The sequence below is a fragment of the Cibotium barometz genome, chromosome 22 (genome assembly GCF_041138505.1).
Source record: "Cibotium barometz isolate CiBa-2024 chromosome 22, ASM4113850v1, whole genome shotgun sequence".
Classification (NCBI taxonomy): Eukaryota; Viridiplantae; Streptophyta; class Polypodiopsida; order Cyatheales; family Cibotiaceae; genus Cibotium; species Cibotium barometz.
Window position 1 is genome coordinate 27,952,497 of NC_141067.1, and position 22,377 is coordinate 27,974,873.

The following is a 22,377-nucleotide window of genomic DNA, read 5'->3' on the forward strand; positions in this document are numbered from 1 at the left end:
CATCCCATAAGCCAGCATGGCATCCATCCACAAAGTGTACATAGCGTGCCTACAAGATGGCTAGCAAAACTGACAGCATCACAATCTGGGGAACCATAAGACAATACATCCCATAAGCCAGCATGGCATCCATCCACAAAAGTGTACATAGTATGCCTGCAAGATGGCGAACAAAACATATCTGCATCACAATCTCTGCCTCTTGGAAGAGGTTGTCTTCTCCAAGGAAGCATCCTGTGGAGGAAGACAGGGAATCCTCTTCCCCTCCGCAAAGAAATGTACATCAGCAAGCCACTGACTAACCACAGTCTGCGTACATCTCAAGGCTATAGCTACCCTCTTGATGCCCCAAATCTTCATCGAGGAGGGCATCGAGAAGGAGTCCTGTAAGAAGATCACCAATGGCAAGCAGAAGCAAGACTCTGCATCTAACCACTGTATGGCACCACAGCAGTGGGGAACCAAAGACTCCAGCCAGCCATCGTCAAGATGAGTACCAAGCCAATCCTGCAACTGTGCCAGAGTGTGGGTACGAACAAACTGTAGCACTCTCCTCTGACCATACCTCCGACCCACCAAAAGGTAGAACAAAAGAGCGCATAGGTGCAGAGACACCACCAACAAACTGAAAACCAGCACTAACTCGAGCTGAGCGCTGTGACAAGTAAGTCCTGATGAGAAAGGGGCCCAAGGCATGCATATAGGGGGAGTAAGATTCGTGCTAAACTTGGCCTAAATACTATGCCAACATTGTGAGAGGGAACCGAGGAGCAATCTGTCGGGCCTCAAACTCGTCCTCAGTGAAGGAAGGGTACCAGGGCAGGATGTACAAGGCCCGGCCACCAGCTAAGATGGGAGCAATTGCACAGAGAGCGGCCACTGACGCAGAGTCAGAAAGTAAGGCCATGAAAATCCCGCGGCCTAGGCAAGAAACCTCCACAACCCGGCCCTGGTGGGTCCCCATAGCAGCCTGCAGGTGATCACGCAAAGTAGCTCGGGTGATTGCGCGGCCTGAAATGCGCCCCACAACTGCTGTCTCTCTGAGGACTCGGCTCGAAGCGTCCGCTCCATCCATCACTTTTTCCGGGATCACGAACTGGCGAAGAGGTGGTGGGGGGGCCTCCTGGTGGAAACTCTGGTGGAAACTCGCTACCGGCGTAGACGCCATCCTAGTTGGGGAAACCTGAATAAAGTTGCGGAGAGGAAATGCCAGGGGCCAAGGATAGCAGAAAACCACTCTCACTGCCACTCTCTTTGTCACTCTCTCTACTGCAGAAATCTTAAGAGAGCAATGTCAGAGAGACTGCAAGACCCGCATGAGCAGCCATCCAAAAGAAAAAATTGATCCTGCGGGAGATCCTCCAACTCCATATGGAAGTCCAGAACTGTGTCAAAAAGGCATGAGAGAGACCAGCATGCAGCCATGTGCCTAAGCGAGTCGGTCTATGCAATGAACGACGAAGCAAGCAATGTCTCCCGATGCGCACAGAGTATGCAAAGAAAGATGCATGACGAGCCCCTGGGTCTACAGCTGGCCACTCCCACTCTCCAGGGTCCCAATACAACTGCGAAAGGGGGCGTCCCTCCCAAATCCATAATCGCCAGCTGGGGGCAATGTCAATGTGAAAAGACAGATCCACCTCCCGCCTTTTTCTGTATGACCCCACCACACGAATGGGAGTCTAATCATACTGCCTCAACTCCTCCAGGCATCCCAAACCATGATACTGTAATCTGACATGACCAAAGCAGTCCGGGACACCCACAGGGATAAACAGCATAGGATAGTGACAGTGTGAACTCCAAACAAGAGATGGAGTGCCCTCATCACCAAACATACATAACCAGCCAATGTGTTCCGGCATCTCATGTAAGCCACAAACAGCGCTGTCCCAAAGCTCAGGCATACCTGCATCAATCTCGGCCAAACGAGGGATAACACCCCTGCCAATGGACAACTCCTCCGCAATAAGATCCGCTGGGAGCTGACGTGTCTGGGACCATACATACATAGAAGCAGCAGGACCACGATCCCAGGAAGCCCAGTCAATGTGCGTCCTCTGTCCAAGCTGACGACCCTCTTCATCCAGTACATGGGGACTCCAAATGAGAGGCTAACGCTCAATCTCTGGTAATGAAGCAAGAGGACGCCTCCGCAAACTCTGCCGCATAGAAGACCAAATGTCTAAAATAGAGCGCATAAAGGGAGACAGGTGAGCTGTCTGCAAAGGCGCATCTGAAAAAATATAGCGAATGCCAACAGACCAAGTGTGACCATCTCGAGTACCTAAGCGAGGTGACACAGAGTGCGACACTGATCTGAACAACATCTTCCAAGATTCATTTCCAGGGAACAAACCACGGACAATAAACTTGGTAAGTAAAGCACGACACTGCATCTCAGGATCAATAATACCAAGGCCTCCTTCTGCCGTGGGCAGGATAATCGTCGCCCAACTAACTCTGGCTCTGGTGTTAACAGTGCCATCCTGACCACTCCATAGAAAGTTGCGGATCAGGCGTCGCACCTGCCGCAATACACCCGCATGAAGCATCCAGCAAGAAGCAATGTACCAAACAGAGGCCAGGAGGACCTGGTTGGCCACAAGGGCCCGTCCTGCAAGAGATAAATGCTAAGCTGACCAATGGCATAGCTTCCGACGAAGTGACTGCAGAACCGGATCAAACTGCTGCTGAGACGTAATATCCAATCCAACCTGAAAACCCAGATAACGACAAGACTGTCCTGGCTGCAGCCAAGTAAACCCCTCTGCCAAACCCCAGGTCGGTGCATCATCTGAACCAACAAGCATACCATATGATTTGTGCCAGTTGATGCGGGCACCACTGGCCAAGCAGTAAACATCCAAAACTGAGCGTGTCGCATCAAGGGTCGCAAAGGCATAAAGAACCATCGATAGAGTGTCATCAGCATACTCCTGATCAACCAAATCGTGCACCCTGTATATCTCTCTGACGTGCATGAATGAAGTCCGAAAGCGCCTCGCCCACAAAAAGGTATAGATAAACTGCCAGCGGGCAGCCCTGTATCACTGAGCGAGAGATGTCAAAAGATCTGCCAACAAAACCCCCAATAGTGACTGCACTCGATGCTGACCTGTAAAGAGCAGAGACTCCAGTGATCCACTGCTGCGGAAATCCCATGCGCAAAAGAGTCCCCTCTAAAAAAGACCAATCCACCCTGTCGTAGGCTTTCTCAAAATCGAGAAACAACAAAGCAAGGGGAGTGCTAGTAGAGCGAGCCCACTCAACAGCCTGGTGATAGCAAAAGATGTTATCCAAGATGTTGCGATCCTGGATAAAGGCAGTTTGAGATCCATGAATGATGTCAGGAAGAAAAGGTCTTACCCGAGCTGCCAGCATAGTCGCAAATATCTTATATACCATCGGGAGGAGGGTAATAGGTCTCCACTGACGCAAAGTGTGGTATCCCCTCCCTTAGGTATAAGAGATATAAGTCCTGAGCAAAGAGAACGTGGCATAGAACCCGAATCATATATCTCCTGTAGGCCGTGAAGCAGAACCCCAGAGATAGCATCCCAATGTGTGACGAAGAACTGTCTGGTGAGACCGTCATCTCCCGGGCAGGAAACGGGATCAAGAGCATTCACTGCCTCTCGTAGCTCCTGCACTGTAAACCTCGAGGAAAGAGTGCGGGCCATATCAGCAGTGACAGAGCGTCTCGTATGAGACCACACAGTATCTCTGGCATCCTCAATCTCAACTGTGACCGGATCAGCACTGAAAAGACTCTCATAATAGGAAGTGGCAATGTCAAGAACACGGTCTGGGTGTGTCTGCAAAAGTCCCTGGTTGTCCAGAACAGCACGGAGAGTAGTACCAGAGGGTCTCTCCCTGTGTGCAGAAAAGAAGTCTTTATTCATCCGGTCACCAAGCGCTATCCAACGAGCCGCTGTCATGTGACTGGAGAACTCAGATCGTCTCTCCTGAATCTCCCGAATCTCTGCAAGAATCTCAGCATGGGTACCATCATAATGTGCATCACCCGGATGGGACTGTAATAGCCGTTGGACCGAAGCTAAAGGAGCAACCAAGGAGCACACACGCTGGGCCACCGCACGACGACAAGCGGAGGTGGTCTCCCTGCAAGATGTACTCGACTCTGTGATACAGGTGGCAAGAAACTCAACATGTGTGTACTGTGCAGGGGGTCATGTGCTATAGGATCAGCACTCCATATCTGAGAAATACGATCAGATAAATCAGGATCTGAGAGCAATCTGTCCGGAATCCTAGATCCCCGCGGCCTTGCAAGGGGGCGCGCAAAAGTAATATCCAAAGATAAAGGACTATGATCTGATATCGAGGTGCCTGGGCAAATGCAGATGGAGCCACCCAAGAAAGATGCCCAATCTCCAATATAAAATCTATCCAACCTCTCCAGTAAGCGGCCCTGCTGACGGCGCAAGCCCCATGAGAAGCCTAAGGAGCGGGGATGGTGTGCAAAAGAAGGCGTATGCCACGCATCCACAGCATGAATACATAACAAAAATCTCTCCCAAGCATCCTGCTCTAACTGCGCAATAGATGTCAACACAGGGGCAATCTCCGCCTGGTAGTCCTGGGGAGACTCAATGTTGTTGAAGTCTCTCTCTCTCTCTCTCTCTCTCTCTCTCTCTCTCTCTCTCTCTCTCTCTCTTTTTTGGAGTATCCAAGGCTATATTATGTCGTACTGTATCCCATAGACCGCCAAATGGCCTCGCACTGAAACGAGAACCAAGCAGGGGTCACCCCTTCCTGGACTCACTTCTCCAGTTAGCACTTTATTATACACTCTTAAAAGACAATAGCACAAGACAAAATAGCAAAAAGTAATTAACAACTCTGAGCATAGATAGATGACACCACACTGAGGCCGGAACGGCCGGCCCTCCCCCAAGGAAATGATATTATTACTTGGGAGAATTTGTTACAAGTACACGGGCCCAAGGCCAGATTTCCAATAAGCAATGCACAATGAAAACAAAGTATCAAACCCAAACATGTTTGTTGATGCCGAGTCTGCAGTCACCAAGGGCTGCCCCGTCCATAGCACCTTCCAGAGTCACACTTCGCGTGCAATCCACCCGTCCCTGGCACTACGGATCACGCCGTGCCAGTCCTAGCGATGGGGCACCCTCACGGAGTTGACTCGGTGAATGGAAGAGGAGTCCAGACATAGGAGAGCAGGAGAATTCCTCATTCTTCGCGATGAAAATCTTCTGGAGCCACCGTACAGCCAGTAGGAAGAGTGAAACAACCTGGGCCACTTGTAGGAAATGCGTATGTCCTAAATCCACGCGGATAACCCCACTGGTTTGACCTGCTATACCTGCTGTACCTGCTGCTGTACCTGCTGTACCTGCTGTACGACCAGAATCAGCAAATAATGAAGGTATTGTACCTGTTGTACCTGCTGGTGTACCTGCTGTACCTGCTGTACGACCAGAATCAGCAATTAATGAAGGTACTGTACCTGCTGTACCTGCTGGTGTACTTGATGTACCTGCTGTACGACCCAAAATCAGCAATTAATGAAGGTACTGTACCTGCTGTACTTGCTGTACGACCAGAATCAGCAATTAATGAAGGTACTGTACCTGCTGTACCTGCTGGTGTACCTGCTGTACCTGCTGTACGACCAGAATCAGCAATTAATGAAGGTACTGTACCTGCTATACCTGCTGTTGTACCTGCTGTACGACCAGTTTCATGAGAATAATGAGTGCTCCAGCCTGTTTTTCTCTAAATCCCAGCCAACAATTGTGTTTTCTTCCTCCAAAATGCAAGGGAGAGGGCTGGAAGTGAGGCGCCTTCCTCCCATGCAAAAGATTGGGTGTGGAAGGTGGGGTAGGTGGCCAACCCCCACCCCACATGCTATAAAAGGGTGCCCAGGCCAAAAGAGGGTGCCCACACTTATAAAGTGTCCACCTACTTTTAATGAAGTATGAAACCTGTAAGTTATAAGGCTTATAACTTAAAACTCTTATTTAAATAAGGATTTCCCACCTGTTCACACGCCACAAAACCTATCAGAAGACAAGGCATTCCACGGCTCACGGGAGGGCGTCCCCGACCCCTGAGCTAGACACACATGTCAGGCATGCAAACGAAACCAGTTCACGCGAAAACATTTCAAAGGCAGGCAAACATGAGTGCACAATGCAACATTGTTAAAGGATAATCTCCGTTCATGTACTTGCACAATACTTGACATTTCCGGGCACAAACAGGCCCACCGGAAAGTCAATTCCAGGTACACACACAGTGTACAATCCACCCGTCCCTGGCACTACGAATCACGCCGTGCCAGTCCTAGCGGTGGTAATCCAGAAACATACACCGTGTGCAATCCACCCGTCCCTGGCACTACGAATCACGCCGTGCCAGTCCTAGCGATGGAGCACCACTACGGAGTATGCTCATCCAGAGCCCAAAGCTCACACAAGAAGATAAGAGGACCATTAGATAGCTCAATGGTGACATCTCCCCGTCTTCTAAACAGTTGTCCGCAACTGAAAAGCTTCCAAATAGTCATGGAGAAGCTGCGGATAATCTTTGAAGTAGTCCTCATCAACCCACTTAGCATCAATGGGGAGATAGTTCTTGAACTTCACCAAATAGCGTCTTACAAGCTTGCCTGCAGATAGCTTACGCTCTTTATGAAACACAATCTGCTCTGGTTGCAAAATCTCTTCCAACTCATCCACTTCTGGTGGATCCTCAATGATAGGAAGACTTGGTTCCGGACCCACATACTTTCGTAAGAGGCTAACATGGAAAGCATTATGTATCTTCCAATGAGATGGCAATGCTAAACGAAAAGCAACTTCATTGATCTGCTCAATGACCTTGAAAGGCCCATAATACCTGGATGAGAGCTTGGGAAACATCCTCTCCTTACCAGATCTCTTACGGAGTCTAGCTTTTTCGAATTTCAGCAATACCCAATCATTTACCTTGACATCCAAATGCTTTCTATGCTTGTCTGCAGCCTTCTTATGCTTCTCTTGAGAACGGGCTATGGCTGTCCGTACCTGTGCAAAGGCAACATCCAAGTCCCTGACAAAGTCATCAGCAGCAAAAATCTCATCCTTAGTACGTAGGATGGGAGGCAATACCACTTTGCCATAAACTATCTCAAAGGGAGCCTTCCCAGTAGAAGCATGCACCGTGTTATTGTATGCAAACTCCACAAGTGGCAAATACTTTTCCCACAAAGTCTTTTGATCAGCTACATAGCATTTGAGAAGGTCCAATACGGCTGAATTTGCTGCTTCACTTTGACCATCGGTTTGAGGATGAAAAGCGGATGAAAAATTCAGCTTTGTGCCCATATTGTCAAAAAGTGCTCTCCAGAAGAGACTGGTAGTTCGAGGATCACGGTCACCCACAATAGATTTAGGCATACCATGATGCTTGAATACCTGAGATAAGAAAACTTTTGCCATATGATCTGCCTTGATCGTTTTCTTGACCGGCAAGAAATGAGCTTGCTTGCTAAACCGATCAACGATAGTCCATATAGCATCATTACCTTGCTGAGTGCGAGGCAAATCCATGATGAAATCCATAGCTATACTCTCCCATGGCTGCGAGGGAATAGGCAATGGTAGAAGCAATCCCGGAGACTTCTGACGATCAAACTTGACCTTTTGGCAAATGAGGCAAGCACGTACATAAGCCTCAATGTCCTTCCTCATCCCTGGCCAAAAGAAGTAGCGTTCAACCATATGAGTAGTAGGTAGAATACCTCTATGTCCTGCATACGGTGGAGCATGACATTCTTCCAACACTTTTTGCCTCAAATCTGTGAGCACACAAAGGCAATTATCTTTAAGGAGATACCCATCTTTGATCACATATGATGCATGAGTATGACCAGCCACCAAATCAGGCCATAAATCTGAAAAATCAGCATCTATATGGTACTTATTTTGCATAGACGACAAGTCTCCATGAGAGGCAATTGAGATAGAAGCTACATACGGCTTTCGAGACAATGCATCGGCCACCACATTCTTCTTTCCCGGTGTATGCACAATCTGAAAATGAAACATAGAGAGGAAATTTGCCATCCGCATATGCTTCTCTGAGAGCTTAGTTTGTGTGAGAAAATATCGTAAGCTTTGGTTGTCGGTCTTCACCATAAACTCTGCACCCAAAAGATAGTGCTTCCAAATGGTCAATGCATGAATCACTGCCAATAGCTCCTTCTCATAGATCCCCAAAGAAAGCTCCGTATCACGCAAACGGCGGCTCTCAAATGCCACGGGGTGTCCTTCCTGGTTTAGGACAGCACCTAAACAATCTCCACAAGCATCACATTCCACAAAGAATGGCTTGTGCAAGTCAGGAATGATCAACACGGGCCCAGATATGATTGCATCCTTTAGTGAATAGAAAGCTTTGCTTTCCAATGAAGTCCACTGAAAGGAGACTTTCTTCTTTGTCAACTGATGAAGAGGGGCAGCTATCAAAGCAAAATGCCATATGAACCGTCTATAGTATGAGCATAACCCAAGAAAACTACGAACCTCATGCACTGACTTGAGTTCAGGCCAATTCTTGATAGCCTCAATCTTGGCGGGATCCATTCGTATGCCATCTTGAGAAACAATATGCCCAAGATAATGAATTTCGGAGAGGAAGAACTCACTCTTCTTAGCATTGATGTGAAGTCTATGCTTTCGGAGTTCTTCAAAGACTATGGCCAAATGCTTTCTGTGCTCTTCTTCACTCTTGGAATAAACCAAGATGTCATCGAAGAAAACTCCAGTGAACGATCGATGATCTCTAAAAATCCTGTCCATCATACGGTTAAAAGTGGCAGGAGCATTTGTAAGACCGAAAGGCATAACAAGATACTCGTACAAACCAAATGCTGTCCTGAAGGCGGTCTTATGCACATCCTCTGGTACTACCCGTACTTGATGATATCCACTCTTCAAATCAATTCGGCTGAAATATGCCGAGCCATCCAATCTATCCAAAATATCATCAATACGAGGAATAGGAAACCTATTCTTGATAGTTAGTTTATTTAGAGCCCGATAATCCACACACATACGATAAGAGAGATCCTTCTTCTGCACTAGAAGTACGGGAGAGCAATACGGTGAAGAGCTAGGGCGGATCAAACCTTTTTGCATGAGCTCATTGACTTGCTTCATGATCTCCTCATGCTGTGATGCACTCACACGGTATGCCGGCCTATTTGGTGGAGAACTGCCAGGCACAAGGTCTATACGATGATCCTCCGGCCGTGGTGGTGGTAGCTCCCCTGGAAGTGAATCTGTAAAGCAATCTTCATATTGTTTCAAAAATTCCAGCCTATCACATGTGAGAGAATCAAGAGAATGATCAACATGGTGTACTCTATCACGAACAAAAATCATGTACGAGCAAAGACCCTTTCTCATGGCTTTATTTATTTGAATGTGGGATACAATAGGGATAGAATTCCCTTCCACACCGGCATCAATAACATGCTCTTTGCCCCTATGCATAAATGTGATCCGGTTGGTCTTGTAAGCCTTGCGAGGATCAAGTCGGGAGTGCCAAGGCTTTCCAAGCAATACATCACACCCATTTAATGGTGCAATGAGGAAGTTCTCATGGTCCAAATATCCCTGAATATGCATGCGAAGCTTGCCAATAAGGGGTGTGACCTTGACTTGCTTGCCAACAAATGCACTTCCGGCCTCAATCTCCGGTCCCATGTCATCCACACTAATGCCCAATGCTGTAGCCATTTCCAATGATATGAAGTTGTCCGTGGCACAATCATCAAACATAAATAATGCAGGTTGATCTTTGAGCTGTCCCCATGCCTTGCATACCATCCTATCCAAAGCATCATGGGCTGTCCCCCCTTGTACATCGGGCACCATATGCACATTAACCTTGGTTTCCTTTGCATCCTCTTTGCCTGCTTTCTTTGGGCATTGCCGGACCATGTGATCTTTACTACCACAAGAAAAGCACTTACCGTCACGTATATATTGCACCCTTTGTTCCGGAGTAAGTCCATAGTTAGGCCTTTTGTTGGGACGCTTCTTCTCTGAGGTACTTTCAGCTTTTGGAGCTCCCTTAACTTCATTGGAGTCCCTTTTTGGTGGCTGTCCACCCTTATGCAGATTTGGGACAGCCTTGTCCTTCCCCTTTTGAGCATGTCCATCTCTATAATTTTGCTTCAGCTTTTGCTCCAATTGTTCGGTGGCCAAAGCAGCTGAAATGAGCTGTTGTAGAGTGTGGTTTGGGTACAACTCCAAGCCCGATTGGTAAACCGGTTGGAGTCCCGATTCAAACTTTCTCTTGCGTTCCTCATCATTTACCTGCATAATAGGGGAAACTTCCAAGAGTGTTTTCCAAAACTTGGATACATAAGCATGAACTGACTCACCTTCATTCTGCTTAACCCAATCCCACTTCTTGCGGATGTTCTTCTTGGCATTAGGGGGTAAGAATTGGGCATAGAATCTAGTTTTGAATTCAGCCCAAGTGTCCACGGGAGTGCCTGAGAGCTTTTCTGCAAGCCACCAATGAGCGGCCGTGTCCTTCAAGAACATGCTGGCATGCCTCACCTTGGACTTTTCTGAAAAATCCTCATCACTAAAAGCAATGTCAAATTGGGAAACAAATGACATAACCTTGGAAGCATCAAACTCACCATGATATGTCTCGAACTTGACGGATTTGTCCCCGGCTTTGAATTCCTTTTGCTTATGAACATGATGCTCATAATCCCCATGAGTCCTCTTGATTCCACGTTCATGTGGATCAGCCCTGGCATCCATAGATGCTCCTGCATACCTAGGTGGCATACGTGGACGTGAACCATGTGCTGTACCTGCATGCATGTGTGTAGCCCCACCACTTTCTCTTGCAGCATAAGCATGATCCGGAGAGGATGTGGAGATGGGAGCATGAAGAAATGGCTCTTCATGGGAGAGTTCAACAGGTAAAGTAGTAGTACGGGGATGTCGGTGCTCTCTAAGCCCATGAGAAACCTGCAATGATGAAGAATGAGGCTTGTAACGATCATCTCTAGAAGTAATGTTACCTTCATAGGCATGGCTATGCCTCCCATATAAGGTAGAATCACGTCGGGATGTAATGGAAGGCTCCTCTTTGTGGACAGCAGATTTCAGCTTTGGAGAGGCTATCCCAGGCATGTCCACCAATGGAGATCTCTTTATAACAAGCTCCCCATCCTGGCCCTGCAATACATCACCCTTATCCACTAAGAATGAAAGAGCTAGCTCACGAGGTTTCAGCCCTGATCCACGAGCCAAAGCTTCAAAGTCTTGAAAGACGGTTGCCTCCTTTTTCTTTGCATCTAGCACTTGTTGAATGTGTGGGTCCTCACGTAGGCTGGCCAATTCCATCTCCCTAGCATGGAGAAGCTCTCGCATACGCTGAATTTCTGCATTCATGGCACTTGGCTCTTGCTCTTGCTCCTGCATTTTCTCCTTGCCACGGGACGGCTGTCCCAACCATACATGATCACGGGCATAAGGCATCCGTCCACTTGCTTGTGTTCCACTGGAGTGCCCCTTTGAATTTGGCACTTCCCTGCTACTTGCTTGGCTAGCCATAATAAGAGTAAAGTCACTAATGGAGAGTGGTCAGGAAGCCTTTGGATCGTCTCCCAATGTAGAAAAAGGAAGATCCGTGCTCTGATACCACTGAAACGAGACCCAAGCAGGGGTCACCCCTTCCTGGACTCACTTCTCCAGTTAGCACTTTATTATACACTCTTAAAAGACAATAGCACAAGACAAAATAGCAAAAAGTAATTAACAACTCTGAGCATAGATAGATGACACCACACTGAGGCCGGAACGGCCGGCCCCCCCCCAAGGAAATGATATTATTACTTGGCCAGATTTCCAATAAGCAATGCACAATGAAAACAAAGTATCAAACCCAAACATGTTTGTTGATGCCGAGTCTGCAGTCACCAAGGGCTGCCCCGTCCATAGCACCTTCCAGAGTCACACTTCGCGTGCAATCCACCCGTCCCTGGCACTACGGATCACGCCGTGCCAGTCCTAGCGATGGGGCACCCTCACGGAGTTGACTCGGTGAATGGAAGAGGAGTCCAGACATAGGAGAGCAGGAGAATTCCTCATTCTTCGCGATGAAAATCTTCTGGAGCCACCGTACAGCCAGTAGGAAGAGTGAAACAACCTGGGCCACTTGTAGGAAATGCGTATGTCCTAAATCCACGCGGATAACCCCACTGGTTTGACCTGCTATACCTGCTGTACCTGCTGCTGTACCTGCTGTACCTGCTGTACGACCAGAATCAGCAAATAATGAAGGTATTGTACCTGCTGTACCTGCTGGTGTACCTGCTGTACCTACTGTACGACCAGAATCAGCAATTAATGAAGGTACTGTACCTGCTGTACCTGCTGTACCTGTTGGTGTACTTGTTGTACCTACTGTACGACCCAAAATCAGCAATTAATGAAGGTACTGTACCTGCTGTACCTGCTGTACCTGCTGCACGACCAGAATCAGCAATTAATGAAGGTACTGTACCTGCTGTACCTGTTGGTGTACCTGCTGTACCTGCTGTACGACCAGAATCAGCAATTAATGAAGGTACTATACCTGCTGTACCTGCTGTACGACCAGTTTCATGAGAATAATGAGTGCTCCAGCCTGTTTTTCTCTAAATCCCAGCCAACAATTGTGTTTTCTTCCTCCAAAATGCAAGGGAGAGGGCTGGAAGTGAGGCGCCTTCCTCCCATGCAAAAGATTGGGTGTGGTAGGTGGGGTAGGTGGCCAACCCCCACCCCACATGCTATAAAAGGGTGCCCAGGCCAAAAGAGGGTGCCCACACTTATAAAGTGTCCACCTACTTTTAATGAAGTATGAAACCTGTAAGTTATAAGGCTTATAACTTAAAACTCTTATTTAAATAAGGATTTCCCACCTGTTCACACGCCACAAAACCTGTCAGAAGACAAGGCATTCCACGGCTCACGGGAGGGCGTCCCCGACCCCTGAGCTAGACACACATGTCAGGCATGCAAACGAAACCAGTTCACGCGAAAACATTTCAAAGGCAGGCAAACATGAGTGCACAATGCAACATTGTTAAAGGATAATCTCCGTTCATGTACTTGCACAATACTTGACATTTCCGGGCACAAACAGGCCCACCGGAAAGTCAATTCCAGGTACACACACAGTGTACAATCCACCCGTCCCTGGCACTACGAATCACGCCGTGCCAGTCCTAGCGGTGGTAATCCAGAAACATACACCGTGTGCAATCCACCCGTCCCTGGCACTACGAATCACGCCGTGCCAGTCCTAGCGATGGAGCACCACTACGGAGTATGCTCATCCAGAGCCCAAAGCTCACACAAGAAGATAAGAGGACCATTAGATAGCTCAATGGTGACACGCACTATGGGCAGAACAAATCAAAGAGAAAAGTACAAAATCAAAAGATCAAGGTGGCTGATGTGATGCATGAAGAATCAGCCACTCTGGCACAGCATAGTGCCATACCATGAAGCCCCTGTCAAAATGAAAGAACAGTGAAGACCGCCCCCAAGTATGAAGAAAATCAAATCTCCGCTGTTGTGTAGCTCTAGAATCCCCCTGTGAAGCATCCCACTCACTACAGAGAGAGCGCAGTAACTCGGACCAAATGATATGCAAGGTGTCCTCTGCAGAGGAAGGCTCGTGACTAAGAACATGCATGCATCGAACCTTCCAAATACACCACAGTGTGATAAAAGCAATAGTGGCAACAATAGGCTCCCTACTCTGGTCAGCAGCATCGCGAACTAATACGGGAATCATGGAAAGTGAACTCCCATAATAAGTCGCAAGGGCCAGTAAATAAACGGGGTATGTAGGCTCCCCTCGAAGAAAAGGTGTGGGCCAGAGAACTGCAGAAGCTAGGAGACTGCACCCCACGTGACATAGCCCTAACAAACACCCACACGAGAGAGTAGGCAAATAGATCTCCAGATCGGCTGCACCTGAGCACAAGTCCAAAAGCAGTGTCTGTGTGACTCTGGCAAGTGAGCGATGCAACGTAAACAAGAAGAAGCATGACCCATCTGTGCTGACCAGGTCCCAATAGCCAACCCAGCATGAGCTACCATCCACATTGACTCAGAACTTACATGTGAATGCATGGGAAAGGCCAAAATGCAGCCATGAGCGCATTCTAATAGCTGCCTGTAGTCATGTGTGAGAAATATAGCTCTGCCAATCGGTACTGAGTACTCCAAAAAGGAAACTACAGGGTCTGATGAAAGAACAGCTGGCCATAACCACTCTCCAGGATCCCAAGACAACCCAGACAATGGACACCCCTCCCAAATCCACAACAATGTCCAAAGAACAATCTCGTCCAGCTCAATCTGTGGATCAACTCTTTGTACCTTGCCTTTGGAACCAACAACGTGGATGCGATGCCAATCGCAAAGGTCAAAGGGGAGGCAGAATCTGAATGCAATAATTTGAAATCATGAAGAACCGCAAAGAGAATATCACCATGACGGGCCTAGGATGGCAGAGAGTCTGTCGTCTCGAAAAAGCCCACCACCTTGCCAAAAAAGATTTGACTCTCCATCTGAGGATCTGCCTCAATCCAATGCTGTGGGATAGCAGTATCAATCTCCTGCATATGAGAAACAACACCCTTGCCAATAGAGTAAGTGGTGGCTATCAAATTTGTATCAAGGCATCGAGCGGCCAGCCAAGACTGTAAAGATGCCGCAGGGCCCCTGGCCCAAGCTGCCCAATCTATGTGATTACGTAAGCCCAACTGTCGACCCTCTACATCTAGAACCCTGGGATTCCAGATGAGAGGCCGACGCTCAATCTCCTCTGTAAGGACCGAGTGCCGATGAATAATGCACTTGCGCAGAGCATGCCAGACCCGAGAATGAAACGCAAGAAGTAAGATCGTGAGAGCTGCATCACTCAAAATGAATCTATAAGGAGCCCAGTCACCTCCCCTAGCGGGGGTCGAGTGCAAAACTGCATGGCGAAGAAAAGATTTCCAAGGCTCGTTCCCACGGAACATTCCCCGAATGATAAATAAGAGCTCTACTCTGTATATCAGGATCAATGATACCCAAACCTCCCTGCGAACGAGGCAAAATGCATGTGTGCCGAGCAACCCGAGCTCTAGTGTCATGGGAACCATCAGATCCAGTCTAGAAATAGTTGCGCACCAAGCGCCTGAGCCTAGAGATCACACCAGGGTGCAGCATCCAACACGAGGCAATGTACCTGATTCACCACAAGAGCCCATCTAGCCAGAGATAAATGATAAGCTGGCCAATGAGTGAGCTTCTTGCGGATGGAATCAAGTACCGGGAAGAACTGCTGGGCGGACTCACATCCAGGCCAATCTGAAATCCCAAATATCTGCATGATTCACCAGGCTGCAACCATGATGAATCCATCTGTTGTCTGTGCCAACAAGAATACCCGATGATTTATTCCAGTTGACACGACCGCCGCTAGCAACATAGAACCTGTCAATCATACCTCGTACTCTATCACGCGTATCCTCAGAGAACTCCGTGATCAAAAGAGTGTCATCTGCCTACTCTAAATCCAGTAGCTCAGTCTGCTGCCCCGCAGCGATCGGCAGATGCAAGCCGGGAATGCGAGTGGACTGAGTGCACAAATAGGATGACAGGGCCTCTGCAAAGAATAAGAACAAGGAAGGAGCAAGAGGGAAACCCTGTCTGACCAATCTGCCCAAGGAGGAGTGGCAGCTAACAAAACCTCCAATGGTGACCGCACTGGTCGCGGAGCGGTAGAGACCTGAGATGCCTCTAATCCATCCGTCTGGAAAGCCCAATCTGGCGAGGGTACCCTCTAGGAAATCCCTGCCGACTCTATCATAGGCCTTCTCAAAATCGAGGAGGACTACCAAACGCTGAGAAGAAGACTTGACCCATTCGGCTGCAGCTTAAAAAGTAAACACATTATCAAGTATGCACATGTCCTGTATGAAAGCTGTCGGAGATCCATGAATGAGTAAAGGCATAAAAGGCTTCAACCGAGCCGAAATCAAATGAGCCATAAGCTTGTAGGAGGAGGAAAGCAAAGTAATAGGTCTCCACTATCGTAGCAAAGTAGGGTCCCCCCCTTTGGGGATAAGTGCAATCAATCCAGATGTCATAGGATGGGGGCATGCTACCAGTATCAAACATTTGCTGTAAACCAAGGAGCAAGGGTCGGTGCAGCAACTCCCAGTACTCTAGAAAAAACTGCCGGGTGAGACCATTATCTCCTAGGCAAGAGGAGGCATCCAAGGAGCCGACTGCAGCCCGAAGCTCTATATCCGTGAACGGACGCATAAGGGAAGCAGACATGTCTGGGGTGACTACCATAGGCACATGAGACCAGACCTCATCTCTAGCATCAGCAATCTCAAAAAAGAGTCTCAAAATAATCAGCTGCCAAGGCTAAAACTGCATCGGGCTGTGAGTACAATACCCCATCCGAGTGCCTGATGGCTCTCAAGCAAGAACCAGAGGGGCGCTCTTGAAAGGTGGCAAAGAAGTCCTTGTTCATAGTATCAGCTTTGGTAATCCACTGAGAGACCGAAGCATGATAAGTGAACTCAGCCCTTCTTTCCAAAACTAGAGAGAGCTCTGCCCTAGCCTCACTCTCCTCCTGAGCAAGATAGGAATCCTGTGAGTGCTGCTCCTATAGCCGATGAATAGAGGCAAGGCAAATATGGAGGCCCTGCTCACTGGCAGTCAAGAAACGTCTCCGCGCAATCGCATGATGACGACACGTCTCACTAGAGACAGCAAGGCAATCCAAAATAAAATGTGCGTAGTCTAAGGGGGGGACCTCAGGAGAAATACGTCAGATGTCCTCCAGTTGGATATGCAAAGTGTTAGAAGACAAAACCACATCTGGAATCCTGCAACCCCAGTGAGGAGCATCCGGCCTCTGAGCTACAATGCGGATAGAGACAGGAGCATGATTTGAAAGCGCAGTGCCTGGCCATATCATCATAGAACCACCAATCCTAGATGCCCATGCACCAATGTAGAAGCGATCCAATCTCTCCAATAGCCGACTGGCCTGTCTACGAAAACCCCATGAAAATCGAAGGTACCCTTTGTGTGCAGAAAAAAGACTACTCATGGCACGCATCTGAAAGTCTCAAAGCAAACAGGAACCTGTCCCAAGCATCAATCTCAACTGTAGCAATCTCAAACAAATGAGGAGTGTCAGCACGATAGTCAGAGGGAGATTTAAGGTTATTGAAATCCCCTCCCACTATCCAAGAGTCCACAGGTGGCAATACATCCACAATCTCATGCCAGAAATCTGCTCTCAGACGAGCATCCGTAGGCGCATAAACACATAATAAACCAATCAACTGATCACCAATCTGCATCGAAACCCATATGCATCTACGAGTAATCAATGTCCCGTGGTCCCTAACACGAGATCCAGCGCGGGCCCACCAAGAAGCAACACCTCCACTGCAAGACATCACTCCCGTAGCAGGCTCCCAAAAAGTGTTCGAGTTGCCTGGGAGAATCTTCCCACAGGATTGTGTGTCTGCCAGGGAGAGTTTGTGCTTCTGCACAAATAAAACATCCACCTCACCAGCCACATATCTGTGCAAATCCTGTCTCAAAAGAAGTTTCCTCGCACCACACTGGCGAGAGCTATGTAACCCATTGGTGTTCCAAGTGACAATATGCAAGTCCATCATAACAGTAAAGACCACAGCAAGCATACATCATTGGCAACCCACAATGAGCATACATCTAGTAACCCACAATGAGCATACATCTAACTGCGCTGGGCCGCTGGCGCTTGGCCTCTGGCCGAGAAACTAGCTGATCAAACCTCCCTGAGTCTGGAGGAAGCAGAAAGATGTCTCCCCCAGGTCTAAAATCAAGTGTCGAGCTAAACCATCTCTACACATATGGTTGAGAGCATCTGAGGGCCTTGCAGATTCTCTTCACTGACCACTGAAGAGTTTTCGAGGGAGGGGACCAGGAGTCTGCAAAACAGAAGAGCACTGGTAAGACATATCTACAAAGACCATTCTCTCATTTCGCCCTACCAATGCAGTGGGTGATCTGGAAGAGTGAGATATCAGCTACAAGTGCAGGTGCCCAGTGAGACGCTGCAAAATCTGAGTGCATGTGAAAGAAAGGGCCGAATCCTCTGACTAGTCCTCCTGCTGCCCAGTGAAAGGTAGGAGGAAAGAGAGGAAAGGAATCCTCTCACACTATGGAGCAAGCAGGGTCTGATGACGAGAGCAGTATACTCGGATCTCAAGAGGGCCAGAGTCATCCGCACTAACACCTGCCAAATCAAAAACGCCATGATATAGGTGCACTGTCCATAAATAACTATGAAACCTCCTTCCCCACAGGGGGTGCCTATCTCGGGGCTGGCAAGAGCACCAAGGCCCGAGAGGGCGAAGAAGGAAGTACTGGAAATTCTGTATCCATCGCACCAAACCCAGCAAAAGGAGGAGGTATAGGAGGTCCCAGAGGAGGAGCCGAAACGTGCACCTCCTGCGGTGAAGCAGGAACCAAGGAAAGGCAAAGGTCCTCCTGAGAACCCTCCTCTGACACAATGAAAAGTGAAGGGGCAACCTGCTGCTACTATCTCTGAGCACTAGAAGAGGGTGGGGCATCCCGAGTGACTGGTGCCCTAAAATGATGACGACGATCAACTGTGCGCCAGCCCCCTGTCTCCGGGGGGTGGGTAGCACACGGCTACTAAGGGGTCGCGGCTGCTGCTGCTGCGAAGTGCGACGCGGATGCTGTGCCTGAGCCTGCTATCTGGGGCGTCGAGTAGGGTGAGGCCAATCATGAGCTAAGTGTCCAAAAGACTAGCAGCCCAAGCACTGGTCCGGTCGGCCAGTGATAGATACGCTGGCGAAAGGAGAGTTGTATAATCTGACCATCTATTTTGTATTATCTTGGTCTCATAGGTCATTCTAGACGTTAATATAACATTTCATTTCATTTCTCTCACTTTGGAGGTAATTTCTCTCTTCAGCTATTCAGATGTGAGACGTCAAATAGTGCTTTATTTTTAGAACAATTTTATTTTTGAGTGCTAGCAATACACTTTTAGCCAAAAAGAATAAAAGGAGGGTGAGACCCTCATTGTAGCACATCAAATCTCGCATGAAACCTCATGTTGTACAGTAAGCATGCCATAAATATAAAGTAATACCGAAAGGGGCACCAAGGTTTGAGGCTAGTATCTCTAATGCAGAAGCATGCTAGCTCCCATGTGCAAGTGTTCGTGAAGTTATTTAACGTGTTCTTCTCATTTTTTGAAGTGTTCTTGATCCCCCACCACCCGTTCAAGTTATTGAGGCTGATTTCAACTATACAAGCCGGTCATCTCAAAAGTAAGAGCTGTAAGAGTCCGTTCAAACTGTAACTGCATGCAAAGTGTAACACACAGCCGATGAAACTACTCTATCCACCACAGATAGAGAAGCGTAACTGAAGAACACAATCATGCTCACTTGAGGGTGTGCGCATAGTAAACTGAAAGCAAAGAGAATGTTGGTAACGGTGCAAGCTACTTGATGATGACCCTTCATCCTCCCTCGATGACACAATCTTGCTGACTTGAGGGTGTACGCATAGTAAACTGAAAGCAAAGAGAATGTTGTAACAGTGCAAGCTACTTGATGATGACCCTTCGTCTTCCCGCAATGTTACTCTTCATCTGCTCGACGGGTACGGCAAGGCTTGTTGCTGCTAACTGCCTCTTAAGCAATTCTATCACCCCTTGAGTTCTTGACTTGTGAGTCCGAAAAACAAAGGGTTCTTTATACAGGTTTGGTTTTTGAGTTCTAGATCGAGCAAGATCAAAAATCAAAAACTAGAAAATCAATAACTCACCAAAAATGAGTGCTTTTGGTGAGAAATTGACCCCAAACCTATAAAGTATCAAAACCCCTTATTTTCTACATGAAATTTCATGATTCTAAGATTCTGAATGGATGCCTATGTGGCTCGTCTAGAGACCTAGAGACTCTCGCAGACGGCATAGGGCAACTTTAAAAAGTGGCCTAAATGCAAGCAGGTTTCTAGGTACTGTGGTGTGCACTAACATGCACCTTGCTGGTGACGGTAACCTGCGCGTCGAGAGGTGGTGCATGTAACACGAAGCATTTGGGCTTCCATTTCAACCACATCTGAAGTGGGGGATCTATCTAGTCGGCTTTACTCGCATGTCCAACTCCAAGGTCATCACCACGATCCATGTGTGTGTGTTGGGGGGGGAGGGGGGTTAGGAGGGGGCTATTCATCATGACATGGTTCAGACTACCATACTTAACCAAAAACTCTTTACTAAAAACCAAACATTCACCTAACTCCTAAACAAGCAAAAATAAGAGAATTTTACAACACCTTAATTCTTAAACTAAGCTCAATACTACAAATTAAAGTACTTCACAAACAAAGCACCTGCTCTTGAAGTTGATACTCCTGGCTTTTCTTCCTCTAGCAGGCTTTCTGCCATCTTCATTCTAGATTCCACTAGACGTTCATACTCTTCTTTCAACATTGTTAGTGCATCCGCATAGGCAGGAAGGTTCATGTCATCGATACCAATGAGAGCGCCTTCTTCTATCACGTTGAGGAACTCCTCCAATGGACCAGGACTCACAGCCGGACACCAAAAGACCATGTCAGATGTCTGCCGACCTTTGGCGAAGCAGATGAGACTTTGCCTTCTGACTTTGCAAGTGAATACATTTTCTGAAATGCTCAGCTTTTGTTTTGTCCTTAGATCTTTCACACGTAGGTACTGCTTCTTCGGCATTGATGCTGCAGCTTACAGACATAGACATTACTGACTCTCTCTCTCTCTCTCTCTCTCTCTCTTCTCACACACACGCACACTCACAACGCATGATCTCTCTCTCTCAAGCGCAGGCTGCAGCTCATACCTGTAACCTACAGAGGTTGGGCACTGGGCAGTGGGAGGAGGGCTGCGGGCAGGCTGGGAGTCAGGACGAGGAGATGGCGCGGCAGTAGCCGGCTCAAGCTTGTTACACAGCACGCTGCAGCAGACACAGTGTTAGCTTCAAGTTTCAACTCAGCTTAAGTTAGGCTTTTTTACACACGGCGCCCCAATCGCAGCCCATTACTGGGGTACTCAAAAAAATACGTTGCCCAACCACACACACCCTCACTTGGGAAAAAACAAAAAAGCAACGTTCGCTTGGAAAAAAAAAAAGGCTGCTGAAAAGGTTACTATTGTCAGTCTGCACGAGTGAAGGTGATGGCGGGAAGAAAAGCTGTTGGAGGAGTGCAAGGGTGCCCAATGTTGGACAGCAAATGTTGGCTGTCCAACTTTAGGCACCACTTGGGCTCGCGTTGGCAGCCCCGTCAGCAGGTGTAGTATATCTCCCAAATCTTTGTCAGATAGCTTCTTTCCAACTATCCCATCTCCAAAGATGGCTGACTCAACAAGAATCTCTTTAGCCAATTTATGTTGCATGGCTTTCGGTCTACCCAAAAAATCTTATTGTACCATCTCTTTTTGACCTTGACCTCATCTAGAGCCATTCTTGTGATTCCTGATGCAACAAGGTGCATATCAGAGCCAGTGTATAGAATTGCTCGTGTTACTTTCTTCCCTATTTGTTCAGAGGGGAAGCACATCACCAAGCACATGGGAGGTGTTGAGCAATAAAAGCACTTCAAAGTATCATAGCTTTCCACATTTCTCCCAGTAGGACCAACTTTTGTCAAACGACCAATCCAATGCGGCTTATTATTCTCCCTTGACCTCTTCAATCCATCACACAGTACATTAGAGCACGCTAAATACCCCCACATCTTCTGTCCCCATGAAACTGGAAACATTGCTTGTCATTTCATCTGTCCACACATGGCCATCAAATTTATTTTCTAGGCCAACCATTCTATTACTAGCCTTGGCAAATGGCAACTCAAACATTATATTCCCATTATATCTTGTAGGGAGCTCTTCAACCTGACGGATTTCTCTGATCAGATCAAATGTGATTTGGAGTGAATTCTGCACAGGCAAAATTTTCAACATCTCAACAACACTCATTGTATCTGAGGTCTCAATGTTGAAAAGGGGCTCCAGTTTTACTCTATCCTCAGTCCCCTTAGCATCAACCAGTAGGTCATCTGTGGAGACTTGTGATGGAATTTTGTGTCCATTAACCACAAAGGTTCTCCCAAACTGAATGTCCAGTTAAAGAAATTTTCATCTCCTCTTTTAATAGTTGGCATCTCAAATGAAAGGCCGTTAGTCTCAGCACCAACTATCTGATGTAGAGTTATTGAATCTTCCTTCAATCCA

At 47.7% G+C, this 22,377-nt stretch overlaps 1 protein-coding gene across 6 annotated transcripts in view; it reads right to left on the reverse strand.

The window, feature by feature from the left end:
* LOC147626487 (uncharacterized) overlaps positions 1-21,435 on the reverse strand; it is a 376,917-nt gene extending 355,482 nt beyond the window's left edge. The window contains exons 1-3 of one of the 6 annotated variants that reach the window (XM_086816548.1): positions 21,295-21,435; positions 20,987-21,100; positions 20,502-20,864 (exon numbers count right to left, since the gene is read on the reverse strand). In XM_086816548.1, the coding sequence (XP_086672674.1) occupies positions 20,502-20,859 (358 nt within the window). In that variant the 5' untranslated portion in view covers positions 20,860-20,864; positions 20,987-21,100; positions 21,295-21,435. The other 5 variants (XM_086816550.1, XM_086816552.1, XM_086816551.1 and 2 more) reach the window with 5 other exon arrangements.
* Positions 21,436-22,377: the final 942 nt, after the last annotated feature.